Genomic DNA, 20,353 nt, shown 5'->3' on the forward strand with positions numbered 1-20,353 from the left:
GAGGAGGTCTTCGAAGTATTCCCTCCACCGATCCACAACATCCGCAGTCGAGGTCAGCAGAACACCATCCTCACCATACACGGTGTTGATAGTGCACTGCTTCCCCTTCCTGAGGCGGCGGATGGTGGTCCAAAATTGCTTCGAAGCCGTCCGGAAGTCGTTTTCCATGGCTTCCCCGAACTCCTCCCATGTCCGAGTTTTTGCCTCCGCAACCGCTGAAGCCGCACACCGCTTGGCCTGTCGGTACCTGTCCGCTGCCTCAGGAGTCCTATGAGCCAAAAGAACCCGATAGGACTCCTTCTTCAGCTTGACGGCATCCCTCACCGCCGGTGTCCACCAATTTAACAAATTATTGCCGCCTAATCTACAACGTATTTTTATAAGACGAGTGCAGGCTCATAACTTGAGAGGCTTTGGATATTTCTTATTGCCGAGAGCTCAAACCACTCCTAAACGTTTTTGTGTGTCTGTATGCGGAGTAAAACTATGGAACAAACTGGACTTACAACGCAAGCAATGCCAAACTATTAATGGATTTAAACTATTATACAAACATGGGGTCTGGTTCAAATATAGAGATAAGGGTCTTTAAATTGACCTGCTGCAGTACTCTGTCTCAGAGGGTTAAAGGGGAACATTATCACCAGACCTATGTAAGCGTCAATATATACCTTGATGTTGCAGAAAAAAGACCATATATTTTTTTAACCGATTTCCGAACTCTAAATGGGTGAATTTTGGCGAATTAAACGCCTTTCTATTATTCGCTCTCGGAAGCAATCCGCCATTTTCTCAAACACCGAGTCAAATCAGCTCTGTTATTTTCCGTTTTTTCGACTGTGTGTTGTCGGAGGGTGTAACAACACGAACAGGGACGGATTCAAGTTGCACCAGTGGCCCAAAGATGCCAAAGTGGCAAGAAATTGGACGTTTGTTCCGCACACTTTACCGACGAAAGCTATGCTACGACAGAGATGGCAAGAATGTGTGGATATCCTGCGACACTCAAAGCAGATGCATTTCCAACCATAAAGTCAAAGAAATCTGCCGCCAGACCCCCATTGAATCTGCCGGAGTGTGTGAGCAATTCAGGGACAAAGGACCTCGGTAGCACGGCAAGCAATGGCGGCAGTTTGTTCCCGCAGACGAGCGAGCTAAACACCCTGGATGTCTTGGCTCACACCGTCCCTTATGCCACCAAAGATGATCAAGAGAAGAATATCGACCCTGGCCTGCTGACATCAACTCCAAAACTGGACAGATCAGCTTTCAGGAAAAGAGCGCGGATGAGGGTATGTCTACAGAATATATTAATTGATGAAAATTGGGCTGTCTGCACTCTCAAAGTGGATGTTGTTGCCAAATGTATTTCATATGCTGTAAACCTAGTTCATAGTTGTTAGTTTCCTTTAATGCCAAACAAACACATACCAATCATTGGTTAGATCCTACAATATCTTCTCAAACTGACCTGGTTGTCTATGTTGATCCTACAGTATCTTCTCAAACTGACCTGGTTTTCTATGTTGATCCTACAATATCTTCTCAAACGGACCTGGTTGTCTATGTTGATCCTACAATATCTTCTCAAACTGACCTGGTTGTCTATGTTGATCCTACAGTATCTTCTCAAACTGACCTGGTTGTCTATGTTGATCCTACAGTATCTTCTCTAACTGACCTGGTTGTCTATGTTGATCCTACAGTATCTTCTCAAACTGACCTGGTTGTCTATGTTGATCCTACAGTATTTTCTCAAACGGGCCTGGTTGTCTATGTTGATCCTACAGTATCTTCTCAAACTGACTTGGTTGTCTATGTTGATCCTACAGTATCTTCTCAAACTGACCTGGTTGTCTATGTTGATCCTACAGTATCTTCTCAAACTGACCTGGTTGTCTATGTTGATCCTACAGTATCTTCTCTAACTTACCTGGTTGTCTATGTTGATCCTACAGTATCTTCTCTAACTGACCTGGTTGTCTATGTTGATCCTACAATATCTTCTCAAACTGACCTGGTTGTCTATGTTGATCCTACAATATCTTCTCTAACTGACCTGGTTGTCTATGTTGATCCTACAGTATCTTCTCAAACTGACCTGGTTGTCTATGTTGATCCTACAATATCTTCTCAAACTGACCTGGTTTTCTATGTTGATCCTACAGTATCTTCTCAAACTGACCTGGTTGTCTATGTTGATCCTACAATATCTTCTCTAACTGACCTGGTTGTCTATGTTGATCCTACAATATCTTCTCAAACTGACCTGGTTGTCTATGTTGATCCTACAGTATCTTCTCAAACTGACCTGGTTGTCTATGTTGATCCTACAATATCTTCTCAAACTGACCTGGTTGTCTATGTTGATCCTACAGTATCTTCTCAAACTGACCTGGTTGTCTATGTTGATCCTACAGTATCTTCTCAAACGGACATGGTTGTCTATGTTGATCCTACAATATCTTCTCTAACTGACCTGGTTGTCTATGTTGATCCTACAGTATCTTCTCTAACTGACCTGGTTGTCTATGTTGAGTTGATCCTACAGTATCTTCTCTAACTTACCTGGTTGTCTATGTTGATCCTACGGTATCTTCTCTAACTGACCTGGTTGTCTATGTTGATCCTACAGTATCTTCTCAAACTGACCTGGTTGTCTATGTTGATCCTACAATATCTTCTCTAACTGACCTTGTTGTCTATGTTGATCCTACAGTATCTTCTCTAACTGACCTGGTTGTCTATGTTGATCCTACAGTATCTTCTCTAACTGACCTGGTTGTCTATGTTGATCCTACAGTATCTTCTCAAACGGACCTGGTTGTCTATGTTGATCCTACAGTATCTTCTCAAACTGACATGGTTGTCTATGTTGATCCTACAGTATCTTCTCAAACTGACCTGGTTGTCTATGTTGATCCTACAGTATCTTCTCTAACTGACCTGGTTGTCTATGTTGATCCTACGGTATCTTCTCTAACTGACCTGGTTGTCTATGTTGATCCTACAATATCTTCTCAAACTGACCTGGTTGTCTATGTTGATCCTACAATATCTTCTCAAACTGACCTGGTTTTCTATGTTGATCCTACAGTATCTTCTCAAACTGACCTGGTTGTCTATGTCGATCCTACAATATCTTCTCAAACTGACCTGGTTGTCTATGTTGATCCTACAATATCTTCTCAAACTGACCTGGTTGTCTATGTTGATCCTACAGTATCTTCTCAAACTGACCTGGTTGTCTATGTTGATCCTACAGTATCTTCTCAAACTGACCTGGTTGTCTATGTTGATCCTACAGTATTTTCTCAAACGGGCCTGGTTGTCTATGTTGATCCTACAGTATCTTCTCAAACTGACCTGGTTGTCTATGTTGATCCTACAGTATCTTCTCAAACTGACCTGGTTGTCTATGTTGATCCTACAGTATCTTCTCAAACTGACCTGGTTGTCTATGTTGATCCTACAGTATCTTCTCTAACTTACCTGGTTGTCTATGTTGATCCTACAGTATCTTCTCTAACTGACCTGGTTGTCTATGTTGATCCTACAATATCTTCTCAAACTGACCTGGTTGTCTATGTTGATCCTACAATATCTTCTCTAACTGACCTGGTTGTCTATGTTGATCCTACAGTATCTTCTCAAACTGACCTGGTTGTCTATGTTGATCCTACAATATCTTCTCAAACTGACCTGGTTTTCTATGTTGATCCTACAGTATCTTCTCAAACTGACCTGGTTGTCTATGTTGATCCTACAGTATCTTCTCAAACTGACTTGGTTGTCTATGTTGATCCTACAATATCTTCTCAAACTGACCTGGTTGTCTATGTTGATCCTACAATATCTTCTCAAACTGACCTGGTTGTCTATGTTGATCCTACAGTATCTTCTCAAACTGACCTGGTTGTCTATGTTGATCCTACAATATCTTCTCAAACGGACATGGTTGTCTATGTTGATCCTACAATATCTTCTCTAACTGACCTGGTTGTCTATGTTGATCCTACAGTATCTTCTCTAACTGACCTGGTTGTCTATGTTGAGTTGATCCTACAGTATCTTCTCTAACTTACCTGGTTGTCTATGTTGATCCTACAATATCTTCTCAAACGGACCTGGTTGTCTATGTTGATCCTACAATATCTTCTCTAACTGACCTTGTTGTCTATGTTGATCCTACAATATCTTCTCAAACTGACCTGGTTGTCTATGTTGATCCTACAATATCTTCTCAAACGGACCTGGTTGTCTATGTTGATCCTACAGTATCTTCTCTAACTGACCTGGTTGTCTATGTTGATCCTACAATATCTTCTCAAACTGACCTGGTTGTCTATGTTGATCCTACAATATCTTCTCAAACTGACCTGGTTGTCTATGTTGATCCTACAGTATCTTCTCAAACTGACCTGGTTGTCTATGTTGATCCTACAATATCTTCTCAAACGGACATGGTTGTCTATGTTGATCCTACAGTATCTTCTCTAACTGACCTGGTTGTCTATGTTGATCCTACAATATCTTCTCAAACTGACCTGGTTGTCTATGTTGATCCTACAGTATCTTCTCAAACTGACCTGGTTGTCTATATTGATCCTACAGTATCTTCTCAAACTGACCTGGTTGTCTATCTTGATCTCCGTCAGCGTGTCGTTGTCTCGCAGCGCGTGGATCAGCGTCTGAATGCCAGCACCGGTGATGAAGTTGGACTCCAAGTTCAAACTGCGCAGCGTCTTGTTCTCCCTCAGCATGTCAGCCAAGGCCTGCAGAGACAAGACTGGGAAGGTGAAGTTCCTCAGGTGTTGGGAGGACCATGGCTGCTCACCACTGCGACGGGGTCGTTACTCCGCGTGGCCGCCATGCTGAACTTGCTCACATGCGTGTTCTTCTCCATGGCTTTGGCCAGGTCTTTGAGTGTGGGGATAGGAATGTTCTGGAGCAGCAGCGCCAGAGTTAGGTCCAGCAGACAGCGGAATGATGATGACACACACCTACCTTTATGTTGTTCAAGTTTACCTCCACTAGGGAGGGGTCATTGCCTTTAATCCTGCTCAGGGTTTCTTCTACGTTTGTGGGGTTGGGGGGCTCGTCAAAGACGGGGTTCATTTTCTCCCCTTTCACCACATCTTCAGAAGAACAAGGTTAGCATGAAGCCAGAATGGAGCAGAATGGTGTTCTTCATTCTTCTACTCACTGTTGTAACCTCCTGTGCCATCGTAGGTCTGAGTGCTGGTGACCAGGGTGTGGACCCCCAGGATGGCTGCACGCACACACACACACACACACACACACACACACACACACACACACACCTGTCAGCCTCTCAAGGTCACAACCAAGCAAGGTCAAGGTCAAGGTCAAGGTTCAACTTTATTGTCCCCGCGGGGAAATTTGTCTTGGGCACAGTGCATCATTGCTTTCTTAACATACCCAAAAACAACAGAACAAAAACACAAGCACAGACACAACCACAACCATACAACTAACATTTAAACATCAGAACATGGAGCTTGATAGACATAGGTGGCACTTTGATGTAGGCATAAAATCTACAGTATGGAGATAAAGATAAAGTACCAATGTGCATTGCACTGGAGCTCATGGATACAGTGCTGTGTGCTAAAGTGCTATGTGCTAAAAAAGTGCTAACCTATGTATTAAAATTCTATTGCACATTGTTGGTCAGCTTAATGGAGGCTGGAACAAATGATAATTTAAGGCGGTTAGATTTGCATAGTGGGACCCGGAGTCTTCTCCCTGATGGCAGGGTTCCATATTCAGGAAAGAGTGGGTGTTGTGAGTTGGAAATAATTTTCTTAGCTTTTTTCCTAACTGCCTGCTCATAGATGCTCTGGTTAGGCTCATATTCTTTCCTCCCTACGATTTTCATTGCCGTTTTATGCATGCCGGCCAGTTTGCTTTTTAGCTTAATGGTTAGGTTGCCAAACCATGAGGTGATCCCGTATCTAATGATGCTCTCTACAATGGCACGGTAGAAAATCATCATGATATGGCTGCTTACGCCGTACAATCTTAATCTTCGCAAAAAATATAGCCTCTGTTGCAGTCTATTGCACAGTTTGTCTTCATTACCTGCAAGGTCACACAGTTCTGTATCTGTGGCGCTGGACAGGGCCTCCTCTAACTCTGGGTCGATGGTGGTGACGTCCTCCTGCCGGCTTTCTACCGGCTTCTGCTTGGGAATGAAGACTTTACCTAGGAGAGAAACACATGACACACTATAATAAGAATAAAGACTTCACCTAGGAGAGAAACACATGACAAACTATAATAAGAATTCAAGCTGCAAGCAGTGTTGGTCGGGCCCGCGTATTTGGCAGGTGCTAGTCCTAAGTGTCCCAATACTTTTGTCCAGTTTTAGTCCCAAGTGTCCCAATACTTTTGGCAAGTTGTAGTCCTAAGTGTCCCAATACTTTTGTCAAGTTGTAGTCCCAAGTGTCCCAATACTTTTGTCCAGTTTTCGGCCTAAGTGTCCCAATACTTTTGTCCAGTTTTCAGCCTAAGTGTCCCAATACTTTTGTCTACTTTTAGTCTGAAGTGTCCCAATACTTTTGTCTAGTGTACCTACCTTGTCTGCATTGTGTGGGCACGTTGGTGCTTCCTGCTTTTAAGCAGCCATCTTAAAAAAACAGCAGCGCAGCGGGTCTTTGAAGGGTCATAAAATCAAAACCGGAGCAGGTATTAAAACGCGGTTCTGTTATTTTATACACAAGGGTTTAATCTCTCTCCTGTGTTAGTTTGAAGCCGAAACGACAAACGCGCTCAGAGGAGATAGATTTTGAAGGAAGGTGACCGGTTTTTACAAAGATTTTGTTTTGAAGGGGGAATAGCAAACTTCCTGTTGATTTTTGCTGGGGGTTGTCAATTTATGAAATGTAGGTCTAAGTGAGACCTACATAGAGGTTTTTTGTTTCATGTCTCTCCGACCTTCCCAGTGGGAGTTACAGGCAGTTTTGTCAGTTTTTTCATCCGAGGAGCAGTTTTTTGTGCGTTTTATTAAAAAATTGCGCTAGAGAACAATTTTGAGATTTGGGGTTAGGTTTTTTTATTAGATCACAATTTTTGCCAGTCCTGATGTGTGCGTTCAGTTTGGTGAGTTTTGAAGCATGTTAAGGGGGTCAAATTACAGCTCAAAGAGGCAAAAGTGACTGTTTCTAGTACTTTTTTGTCTTGAAGGGGGAATTGCCAACTTCCTGTTGATTTTAGCCCGAGAATGTACAATTATGAAATGTAGGTCTAAGTCAGACCTACATAGAGGTGTTTCATGTCTCTCCGACCTTCCTAGTGGGAGTTACAGGCAGTCTAGTTTTTCTTTTCCTAGGGGGCGCTAGAGCGCAATTTTGAGTTTTGTGGTTCGTTTTTTTTTTTTTAAAAGGCAATTTTCGCAGGTCCTGATGTGTGGGTCAAATATGGTGAGTTTTGAAGCATGTTAAGTGGGTCAAATTACAGTTTAATGTGGCGGCGGAAGAATAAAGAATAAAGAATAAAACCTTACAAATTCAATAGGTCCTTATGTCCCATTGCATAAGGACTCCCTGTGGGAGTCCTTATGCAATGGGCCTTGCGGGCCCTAATAAAGACTTTACCTAGGAGAGAAACACATGACACACTATAATAAGAATAAAGACTTCACCTAGGAGAGAAAAACATGACAAACTACAATAAGAATAAAGACTTCACCTAGGAGAGAAAAACATGACACACTATAATAAGAATAAAGACTTCACCTAGGAGAGAAAAACATGACACACTATAATAAGAATAAAGACTTCACCTAGGAGAGAAAAACATGACACACTATAATAAGAATAAAGACTTCACCTAGGAGAGAAAAACATGACACACTATAATAAGAATAAAGACTTCACCTAGGAGAGAAAAACATGACACACTATAATAAGAATAAAGACTTCACCTAGGAGAGAAAAACATGACAAACTACAATAAGAATAAAGACTTTACCTAGGAGAGAAAAACATGACACACTATAATAAGAATAAAGACTTCACCTAGGAGAGAAAAACATGACAAACTATAATAAGAATTAAAGCTGCAAGCAGTGTTGGTCAGGCCCGCGTATTTGGCAGGTGCTAGTCCTAAGTGTCCCAATACTTTTGTCCAGTTTTAGTCCCAAGTGTCCCAATACTTTTGGCAAGTTGTAGTCCTAAGTGTCCCAATACTTTTGTCAAGTTGTAGTCCCAAGTGTCCCAATACTTTTGTCCAGTTTTCGGCCTAAGTGTCCCAATACTTTTGTCCAGTTTTCAGCCTAAGTGTCCCAATACTTTTGTCCGGTGGTAGTCATAAGTGTCCCAATACTTTTGTCTAGTGTACCTACCTTGTCTGCATTGTGTAGGCACACTGGTGCTTCCTGCTTTTAAGCAGCCATCTTAAAAAAACAGCAGCGCAGCGGGTCTTTGAAGGGTCATAAAATCAAAACCGGAGCAGGTATTAAAACGCTGTTCTGTTATTTTATACACAAGGGTTTAATCTCTCTCCTGTGTTAGTTTGAAGCCGAAACGACAAACGCGCTCAGAGGAGATAGATTTTGAAGGAAGGTGACCGGTTTTTACAAAAAATTTGTTTTGAAGGGGGAATAGCAAACTTCCTGTTGATTTTTGCTGGGGGTTGTCAATTTATGAAATGTAGGTCTAAGTGAGACCTACATAGAGGTTTCATGTCTCTCCGACCTTCCCAGTGGGAGTTACAGGCAGTTTTGTCAGTTTTTTCATCCGAGGAGCAGTTTTTTGTGCGTTTTTATTAAAAAATTGCACTAGAGCACAATTTTGAGATTTGGGGTTAGGTTTTTTTATTAGATCACAATTTTTGCCAGTCCTGATGTGTGCGTTCAGTTTGGTGAGTTTTGAAGCATGTTAAGGGGGTCAAATTACAGCTCAAAGAGGCAAAAGTGACTGTTTTTAGTACTTTTTTGTCTTGAAGGGGGAATTGCCAACTTCCTGTTGATTTTAGCCCGAGAATGTACTATTATGAAATGTAGGTCTAAGTCAGACCTACATAGAGGTTTTTGTTTCATGTCTCTCCGACCTTCCTAGTGGGAGTTACAGGCAGTCTAGTTTGTTTTTTTCCTAGGGGGCGCTAGAGCGCAATTTTGAGTTTTGTGGTTCGTTTTTTTTTTAAAAAAGGCAATTTTTGCAGGTCCTGATGTGTGGGTCAAATATGGTGAGTTTTGAAGCCTGTTAAGTGGGTCAAATTACAGTTTAATGTGGCGGCGGAAGAATAAAGAATAAAACCTTACAAATTCAATAGGTCCTTATGTCCCATTGCATAAGGACTCCCTTTGGGAGTCCTTATACAATGGGCCATGCGGGCCCTAATAAAGACTTCACCTAGGAGAGAAACACATGACACACTATAATAAGAATAAAGACTTCACCTAGGAGAGAAAAACATGACACACTATAATAAGAATAAAGACTTCACCTAGGAGAGAAAAACATGACACACTATAATAAGAATAAAGACTTTACCTAGGAGAGAAAAACATGACAAACTATAATAAGAATTAAAGCTGCAAGCAGTGTTGGTCGGGCCCGCGTATTTGGCAGGTGCTAGTCCTAAGTGTCCCAATACCTTTGTCCAGTTTTAGTCCCAAGTGTCCCAATACTTTTGGCAAGTTGTAGTCCTAAGTGTCCCAATACTTTTGTCAAGTTGTAGTCCCAAGTGTCCCAATACTTTTGTCCAGTTTTCGGCCTAAGTGTCCCAATACTTTTGTCCAGTTTTCAGCCCAAGTGTCCCAATACTTTTGTCCGGTGGTAGTCATAAGTGTCCCAATACTTTTGTCTAGTGTACCTACCTTGTCTGAATTGTGTGGGCACGTTGGTGCTTCCTGCTTTTAAGCAGCCATCTTAAAAAAACAGCAGCGCAGCGGGTCTTTGAAGGGTCATAAAATCAAAACCGGAGCAGGTATTAAAACGCTGTTCTGTTATTTTATACACAAGGGTTCAATCTCTCTCCTGTGTTAGTTTGAAGCCGAAACGACAAACGCGCTCAGAGGAGATAGATTTTGAAGGAAGGTGACCGGTTTTTACAAAAATGTTGTTTTGAAGGGGGAATAGCAAACTTCCTGTTGATTTTTGCTGGGGGTTGTCAATTTATGAAATGTAGGTCTAAGTGAGACCTACATAGAGGTTTTTGTTTCATGTCTCTCCGACCTTCCCATTGGGAGTTACAGGCAGTTTTGTCAGTTTTTTCATCCGAGGAGCAGTTTTTTTTGTGCGTTTTATTAAAAAATTGCGCTAGAGCACAATTTTAAGATTTGGGGTTAGGTTTTTTTATTAGATCACAATTTTTGCCAGTCCTGATGTGTGCGTTCAGTTTGGTGAGTTTTGAAGCATGTTAAGGGGGTCAAATTACAGCTCAAAGAGGCAAAAGTGACTGTTTTTAGTACTTTTTTGTCTTGAAGGGGGAATTGCCAACTTCCTGTTGATTTTAGCCCGAGAATGTACTATTATGAAATGTAGGTCTAAGTCAGACCTACATAGAGGTTTTTGTTTCATGTCTCTCCGACCTTCCTAGTGGGAGTTACAGGCAGTCTAGTTTGTTTTTTTCCTTGGGGGCGCTAGAGCGCAATTTTGAGTTTTGTGGTTCGTTTTTTTTTTTTAAAAAGGCAATTTTTGCAGGTCCTGATGTGTGGGTCAAATATGGTGAGTTTTGAAGCCTGTTAAGTGGGTCAAATTACAGTTTAATGTGGCGGCGGAAGAATAAAGAATAAAACCTTACAAATTCAATAGGTCCTTATGTCCCATTGCATAAGGACTCCCTTTGGGAGTCCTTATACAATGGGCCATGCGGGCCCTAATAAAGACTTCATCTAGGAGAGAAACACATGACACACTATAATAAGAATAAAGACTTCACCTAGGAGAGAAAAACATGACACACTATAATAAGAATAAAGACTTCACCTAGGAGAGAAAAACATGACACACTATAATAAGAATAAAGACTTCACCTAGGAGAGAAAAACATGACAAACTATAATAAGAATTAAAGCTGCAAGCAGTGTTGGTCGGGCCCGCGTATTTGGCAGGTGCTAGTCCTAAGTGTCCCAATACCTTTGTCCAGTTTTAGTCCCAAGTGTCCCAATACTTTTGGCAAGTTGTAGTCCTAAGTGTCCCAATACTTTTGTCAAGTTGTAGTCCCAAGTGTCCCAATACTTTTGTCCAGTTTTCGGCCTAAGTGTCCCAATACTTTTGTCCGGTGGTAGTCATAAGTGTCCCAATACTTTTGTCTAGTGTACCTACCTTGTCTGCATTGTGTAGGCACACTGGTGCTTCCTGCTTTTAAGCAGCCATCTTAAAAAAACAGCAGCGCAGCAGGTCTTTGAAGGGTCATAAAATCAAAACCGGAGCAGGTATTAAAACGCTGTTCTGTTATTTTATACACAAGGGTTCAATCTCTCTCCTGTGTTAGTTTGAAGCCGAAACGACAAACGCGCTCAGAGGAGATAGATTTTGAAGGAAGGTGACCGGTTTTTACAAAAATGTTGTTTTGAAGGGGGAATAGCAAACTTCCTGTTGATTTTTGCTGGGGGTTGTCAATTTATGAAATGTAGGTCTAAGTGAGACCTACATAGAGGTTTTTGTTTCATGTCTCTCCGACCTTCCCAGTGGGAGTTACAGGCAGTTTTGTCAGTTTTTTCATCCGAGGAGCAGTTTTTTTTGTGCGTTTTATTAAAAAATTGCGCTAGAGCACAATTTTGAGATTTGGGGTTAGGTTTTTTTATTAGATCACAATTTTTGCCAGTCCTGATGTGTGCGTTCAGTTTGGTGAGTTTTGAAGCATGTTAAGGGGGTCAAATTACAGCTCAGAGGCAAAAGTGACTGTTTTTAGTACTTTTTTGTCTTGAAGGGGGAATTGCCAACTTCCTGTTGATTTTAGCCCGAGAATGTACTATTATGAAATGTTGGTCTAAGTCAGACCTACATAGAGGTTTTTGTTTCATGTCTCTCCGACCTTCCTAGTGGGAGTTACAGGCAGTCTAGTTTGTTTTTTTCCTAGGGGGCGCTAGAGCGCAATTTTGAGTTTTGTGGTTCGGTTTTTAAAAAAAAAAGGCAATTTTCGCAGGTCCTGATGTGTGGGTCAAATATGGTGAGTTTTGAAGCATGTTAAGTGGGTCAAATTACAGTTTAATGTGGCGGCGGAAGAATAAAGAATAAAACCTTACAAATTCAATAGGTCCTTATGTCCCATTGCATAAGGACTCCCAAAGGGAGTCCTTATGCAATGGGCCATGCGGGCCCTAATAAAGACTTCACCTAGGAGAGAAAAACATGACACACTATAATAAGAATAAAGACTTCACCTAGGAGAGAAAAACATGACACACTATAATAAGAATAAAGACTTTACCTAGGAGAGAAAAACATGACACACTATAATAAGAATAAAGACTTTACCTAGGAGAGAAAAACATGACACACTATAATAAGAATAAAGACTTTACCTAGGAGAGAAAAACATGACAAACTACAATAACTGGTCCATCAGGTTCTTGATAATGTTCCAGTACTACAAAGCAGTTTTAAAAGTGACCTTGAGACATGCGCCTTTAAAGTGCTGTTTCCCTTTCATTGGAATGTGGCCACAAAAATGAGTCAAATGACTTTTGTTTTCAATGCTTCTCACCATCTTGAAGACTCAATTCATTCACTTGCATAAGACTCATTTGTCTTTCTGTAGACACACACAAAACACACATATGTTCACCACACACAAAACACACATTTGTTCACCACACACAAAACACACAAATGTTCACCACACACAAAACACACATATGTTCACCACACACAAAACAAACATTTGTTCACCACACACAAAACACACATATGTTCACCACACATAAAACAGACATTTGTTCACCACACACAAAACACGCATTTGTTCACCACACACAAATGTTCACCACACACAAAACACACATGTTCACCACACACAAAACACACATTTGTTCACCACACACAAAACACACAAATGTTCACCACACACAAAACACACATATGTTCACCACACACAAAACACACATTTGTTCACCACACACAAAACACACATATGTTCACCACACATACAACAGACATTTGTTCACCACACATAAAACAGACATTTGTTCACCACACACAAAACACGCATTTGTTCACCACACACAAAACACGCATTTGTTCACCACACACAAAACACACATGTTCACCACACACAAAACACACATTTGTTCACCACACACAAAACACACATGTTCACCACACACAAAACACACATGTTCACCACACACAAAACACACATTTGTTCACCACACACAAAACACACAAATGTTCACCACACACAAAACACACACATGTTCACCACACACAAAACACACATTTGTTTACCACACACAAAACACACAAATGTTCACCACACACAAAACACACATGTTCAGCACACACAAAACACACATACTGTATGTTCAGCACACACAAAACACACATACTGTATGTTGACCACACACAAAACACACATACTGTATGTTCAGCACACACAAAACACACATACTGTTCAGCACACACAAAACACACATATGTTCACCACACATAAAACAGACATTTGTTCACCACACACAAAACACGCATTTATTCACCACACACAAAACACACATGTTCACCACACACAAAACACACATGTTCACCACACACAAAACACACATGTTCACCACACACAAAACACACATTTGTTCACCACACACAAATGTTCACCACACACAAAACACACATTTGTTCACCGCACACAAAACACACAAATGTTCACCACACACAAAACACACATTTGTTCACCGCACACAAAACACACAAATGTTCACCACACACAAAACACACATATGTTCACCACACATAAAACACACATTTGTTCACCACACATAAAACACACATTTGTTCACCACACACAAAACACACATTTGTTCACCACACACAAAACACACATTTGTTCACCACACACAAAACACACATTTGTTCACCACACACAAATGTTCACCACACACAAAACACACATTTGTTCACCGCACACAAAACACACAAATGTTCACCACACACAAAACACACATTTGTTCACCGCACACAAAACACACAAATGTTCACCACACACAAAACACACATATGTTCACCACACATAAAACACACATTTGTTCACCACACATAAAACACACATTTGTTCACCACACACAAAACACACATTTGTTCACCACACACAAAACACACATTTGTTCACCACACACAAAACACACATATGTTCACCACACATAAAACAGACATTTGGCTATGTTGCTCAGCAACGTGTTGCTAGGTAGAATCCAGGGATGAATGCCTCCTCAGATAGCTCTCCTAATGCTATTTGAAGCACATATCCTATGTATATACTTATATATATATATATATATATATATATATATATACACATGTATATGAAACACACTGATTCCTCCTTTTGAAATCAGCAATGGCAGTCGAAGTACTGCAAGCGGTCCCTGGTGGGAGTTCTGGCACTTCCTGAAGCCAACAAAGGGTAAATACAGTCATCAGGCTCCATCCTGGACAAACATTCTAGTCACTAAAAGGAGAAGCACACTCAAGTCACTTCCTGGGGAATGCTGTGGAGTGAATGTTTGAACACAAAGAGGATTATTGAGGAAGAGGATGAATAATGATGAGGGACACCAAGCTCAATGGTTCAATCAAGTCTATGTGCTTTAGTTGGAATATACAAGTGTGTACACCTATCTTCTCAACACACCTGTGTCCCTGTTACTGTGCTGCACTAGGAATCATCAACACCTGTGTGACTGTTACTGTGCTGCACTAGGAATCATCAACACACCTGTGTCCCTGTTACTGTGCTGCACTAGGAATCATCAACACACCTGTGTCCCTGTTACTGTGCTGCACTAGGAATCATCAACACACCTGTGTGACTGTTACTGTGCTGCACTAGGAATCATCAACACACCTGTGTGACTGTTACTGTGCTGCACTAGGAATCATCAACACCTGTGTGACTGTTACTGTGCTGCACTAGGAATCATCAACACACCTGTGTGACTGTTACTGTGCTGCACTAGGAATCATCAACACACCTGTGTGACTGTTACTGTGCTGCACTAGGAATAATCAACACACCTGTGTCCCTGTTACTGTGCTGCACTAGGAATCATCAACACACCTGTGTGACTGTTACTGTGCTGCACTAGGAATAATCAACACACCTGTGTCCCTGTTACTGTGCTGCACTAGGAATCATCAACACACCTGTGTGACTGTTACTGTGCTGCACTAGGAATAATCAACACACCTGTGTCCCTGTTACTGTGCTGCACTAGGAATCATCAACACACCTGTGTCCCTGTTACTGTGCTGCACTAGGAATCATCAACACACCTGTGTGACTGTTACTGTGCTGCACTAGGAATCATCAACACACCTGTGTGACTGTTACTGTGCTGCACTAGGAATCATCAACACACCTGTGTGACTGTTACTGTGCTGCACTAGGAATCATCAACACACCTGTGTGACTGTTACTGTGCTGCACTAGGAATCATCAACACACCTGTGTGACTGTTACTGTGCTGCACTAGGAATCATCAACACACCTGTGTGACTGTTACTGTGCTGCACTAGGAATCATCAACACACCTGTGTGACTGTTACTGTGCTGCACTAGGAATCATCAACACACCTGTGTGACTGTTACTGTGCTGCACTAGGAATCATCAACACACCTGTAGAGAGATTTGGTCTTTCAAGTCAGGCCACATTGTTTCATTGACACCAAGCCTAGTTTGACTTCACTCTTGATGCCAAGCAGCCTGATCACTAAGCAGTGGAAGAAAAGGGGTTAGGGTGAGTGTCAATCTTCCATTGGCTGACATTTCAATATATTTCAGCACAAAGTGCAGGAAAAACACACTCTCCAAAATACTTCATGCAACAAAAAGAAAGAGATGCACTTCAAGATCGTGTCCTTCTAGTCACAATCAATATTCATAACAATCAATCAATAGTCACAGCTGTGGTCAGTCAATTGTCATAACAATCAATCAATAGTCACAGCTGTGGTCAGTCAATTGTCATAACAATCAATCAATAAAGCAAATAAATGTATAAAGCAATACAAATATATTTTATTATATTAATTGTGTTTATATATACTTTTATTATAATAGTTGTCCACACATTTTTGTACTGCTTTATTTATTTTCCTGTAATACCAGTCTTGATTTATTTTGTACAATTCTCGTGCACTTTCATTGTTGATTGATTGTTATGACAATTGATTGACCACAGCTGTGACTATTGATTGTGAAGTGAAGTGAATTATATTTATATAGCGCTTTTCTCTAGTGACTCAAAGCGCTTTTGCATAGTGAAAGCCAATATGTAAGTTCCATTCAAAGCAGTGTGACTGGCACTGGGAGCAGGTGGGTAAAGTGTCTTGCCCAAGGACACAACGGCAGAGACTAGGATGGCGGAAGCGGGGATCGAACCTGGAACCCTCAAGTTGCTGGCACGGCCACTCTACCAACCGAGCTATACCGCCCCGAGCTACGATTCTCAGAGCTATGTGACTATTGAAGTGTTGCTATGACAATTGGTTGACCACAGCTGTGACTATTGAAGTGTTGCTATGACAATTGATTGACCACATCTGTGACTATTGAAGTGTTGCTATGACAACTGATTGACCACAGCTGTGACTATTGAAGTGTTGTTATGACAACTGATTGACCAAAGCTGTGACTATTGAAGTGTTGCTATGACAACTGATTGACCACAGCTGTGACTATTGAAGTGTTGTTATGACAATTGATTGACCAAAGCTGTGACTATTGAAGTGTTGCTATGACAACTGATTGACCACAGCTGTGACTATTGAAGTGTTGTTATGACAAGTGATTGACCAAAGCTGTGACTTTTGAAGTGTTGCTATGACAATTGATTAACCACAGCTGTGACTATTGAAGTGTTGCTATGACAATTGATTGACCACAGCTGTGACTATTGAAGTGTTGCTATGACAATTGATTGACCACAGCTGTGACTATTGAAGTGTTGCTATGACAATTGATTGACCACAGCTGTGACCATTGAAGTGTTGTTATGACAACTGATTGACCACAGCTGTGACTATTGAAGTGTTGTTATGACAACTGATTGACCACATCTGTGACTATTGAAGTGTTGCTATGACAATTGATTGACCACAGCTGTGACTTTTGAAGTGTTGCTATGACAATTGATTGACCACAGCTGTGACTATTGAAGTGTTGTTATGACAATTGATTGACCAAAGCTGTGACTTTTGAAGTGTTGCTGTGACAATTGATTGACCACAGCTGTGACTATTGAAGTGTTGTTATGACAATTGATTGACCACAGCTGTGACTATTGAAGTGTTGCTATGACAATTGATTGACCACATCTGTGACTATTGAAGTGTTGCTATGACAACTGATTGACCACAGCTGTGACTATTGAAGTGTTGTTATGACAACTGATTGACCACAGCTGTGACTATTGAAGTGTTGTTATGACAATTGATTGACCACAGCTGTGACCATTGAAGTGTTGTTATGACAAATGATTGACCAAAGCTGTGACTATTGAAGTGTTGCTATGACAACTGATTGACCACAGCTGTGACTATTGAAGTGTTGTTATGACAATTGATTGACCAAAGCTGTGACTATTGAAGTGTTGCTATGACAATTGATTGACCACAGCTGTGACTATTGAAGTGTTGTTATGACAAGTGATTGACCAAAGCTGTGACTTTTGAAGTGTTGCTATGACAATTGATTGACCACAGCTGTGACTATTGAAGTATTGCTATGACAATTGATTGACCACAGCTGTGACTATTGAAGTGTTGCTATGACAATTGATTGACCACAGCTGTGACTATTGATTGTTATGACAATTGATTGACCACATCTGTGACTATTGAAGTGTTGCTATGACAATTGATTGACCACAATTGTGACTATTGAAGTGTTGCTATGACAATTGATTGACCACAGCTGTGACTATTGAAGTGTTGCTATGACAATTGATTGACCACAGCTGTGACTATTGATTGTTATGACAATTGATTGACCACATCTGTGACTATTGAAGTGTTGCTATGACAATTGATTGACCACAGCTGTGACTATTGAAGTGTTGCTATGACAACTGATTGACCACAGCTGTGACTATTGAAGTGTTGTTATGACAATTGATTGACCAAAGCTGTGACTATTGAAGTGTTGCTATGACAATTGATTGACCACAGCTGTGACTATTGAAGTGTTGTTATGACAATTGATTGACCACAGCTGTGACTATTGAAGTGTTGTTATGACAATTGATTGACCACAGCTGTGACTATTGAAGTGTTGCTATGACAATTGATTGACCACAGCTGTGACTATTGATTGTTATGACAATTGATTGACCACATCTGTGACTATTGAAGTGTTGCTATGACAATTGATTGACCACAATAGTGACTATTGAAGTGTTGTTATGACAATTGATTGACCACAGCTGTGACTATTGAAGTGTTGCTATGACAATTGATTGACCACAGCTGTGACTATTGAAGTGTTGCTATGACAATTGATTGACCACAGCTGTGACTATTGAAGTGTTGTTATGACAACTGATTGACCACAGCTGTGACTATTGAAGTGTTGCTATGACAATTGATTGACCACAGCTGTGACTATTGAAGTGTTGCTATGACAATTGATTGACCACAGCTGTGACTATTGAAGTGTTGCTATGACAATTGATTGACCACAGCACGGACTATTGAAGTGTTGTTATGACAATTGATTGACCACAGCTGTGACTTTTGAAGTGTTGCTATGACAAATGATTGACCAAAGCTGTGACTATTGAAGTGTTGCTATGACAACTGATTGACCACTTTAGTAAGACTGGCAAAGACAGCAGTTGCTAGGCAACATGGCTGGATGTTGAAGAGTAAGATGATCCATACCTTTCCTCTCTCCAGTGAAGGGGACAACATCATCTCGGTCCTTGTAGTCCATGGCTTCCTTCTCCAGATACTTCAGGAGTCGATCCTTGTCAAACGCTCCTGTGGCCATTTTAGTGGTCTGGTCCTTCTGACGCATACCGGCAGGAAGGAGAGCATTCTGAGAAGGACAACAAACATCTTTGGACACCAGGACTTTGGATCACACTTTTCAATTTGCATGATTCATCACAGGAAATTACTTCCTTACGTCGTCGTTCCAATTACCGTATTTTCCGCACTATAAGGCGCACCTAAAAACCACAAATTTTCTCAAAAGCTAACAGTGCGCCTTATAACCCGGTGCGCTTTATTACGATTCATTTTCATAAAGTTTAGGTCTCGCAACTACGGTAAACAGCCGCCATCTTTTTTCCCCGTAGAAGAAGCGCGCGGTGCATGCTGGGATATGTGACGTTTCATTTCCATTTGTGTGTTTATGTAAAGACCCCAAATGGCTCCTATTAAGTGTGTTGTCTGTCTAATTATAAATAATGCAGACGAGGCGTGTTAACTGAGTTCTCAACGTTTTCTCACAGCGTGCTCATAACCACATTCGAACTCCCAGCATACAACAACGCTTCTCAGGGCTACTGCGCATGCTCGTAACTATCGTTGCATGCTGGGTAGTGTAGTTGTTATATTTGCTAGCTCATAACAGCACATTGAGAGACGCGCTTAATTCAATACTCGCCGTCATTCCGGGTGGATTGACAAAAGACCTCCAGCCGCTAGATATTGGTGTCAACAGGGCATTCGAAGCTAGACTGCTAACTGCGTGGGAACTTCTCAGGGCTACCGCGCATGCTTGTAACTATCGTTGCATGCTGGGTAGTGTAGTTGTTATATTTGCTAGCTCATAACAGCACATTGAGAGACACGCTGACACGCTTAATTCAATACTCGCCGTCATTCCGGGTGGATTGACAAAAGACCTCCAGCCGCTAGATATTGGTGTCAACAGGGCATTCGAAGCTAGACTGCTAACTGCGTGGGAACTTCTCAGGGCTACCGCGCATGCTCGTAACTATCGTTGCATGCTGGGTAGTGTAGTTGTTATATTTGCTAGCTCATAACAGCACATTGAGAGACACGCTGACACGCTTACCGGGTAATTCAATACTCGCCGTCATTCCGGGTGGATTGACAAAAGACCTCCAGCCGCTAGATATTGGTGTCAACAGGGCATTCGAAGCTAGACTGCTAACTGCGTGGGAACAATGGAAGACAGAAGGCGAACACACCTTCACTAAGA

General features: G+C 41.3%; 1 protein-coding gene across 1 annotated transcript in view; it reads right to left on the reverse strand.

Moving 5' to 3' along the window:
• Positions 1-20,353, reverse strand: part of tmod2 (tropomodulin 2) — a 60,817-nt gene that overhangs the window by 17,376 nt on the left and 23,088 nt on the right. The window contains exons 3-8 of the mRNA XM_061974680.2: positions 19,063-19,219; positions 6,106-6,228; positions 5,207-5,272; positions 5,008-5,138; positions 4,838-4,945; positions 4,632-4,775 (exon numbers count right to left, since the gene is read on the reverse strand). Coding sequence (XP_061830664.1) covers positions 4,632-4,775; positions 4,838-4,945; positions 5,008-5,138; positions 5,207-5,272; positions 6,106-6,228; positions 19,063-19,219 — 729 coding nt within the window. The remainder of the gene's footprint in view (positions 1-4,631; positions 4,776-4,837; positions 4,946-5,007; positions 5,139-5,206; positions 5,273-6,105; positions 6,229-19,062; positions 19,220-20,353) is intronic.

Source organism: Nerophis lumbriciformis, linkage group LG15 (genome assembly GCF_033978685.3).
Source record: "Nerophis lumbriciformis linkage group LG15, RoL_Nlum_v2.1, whole genome shotgun sequence".
NCBI lineage: Eukaryota > Metazoa > Chordata > Actinopteri > Syngnathiformes > Syngnathidae > Nerophis > Nerophis lumbriciformis.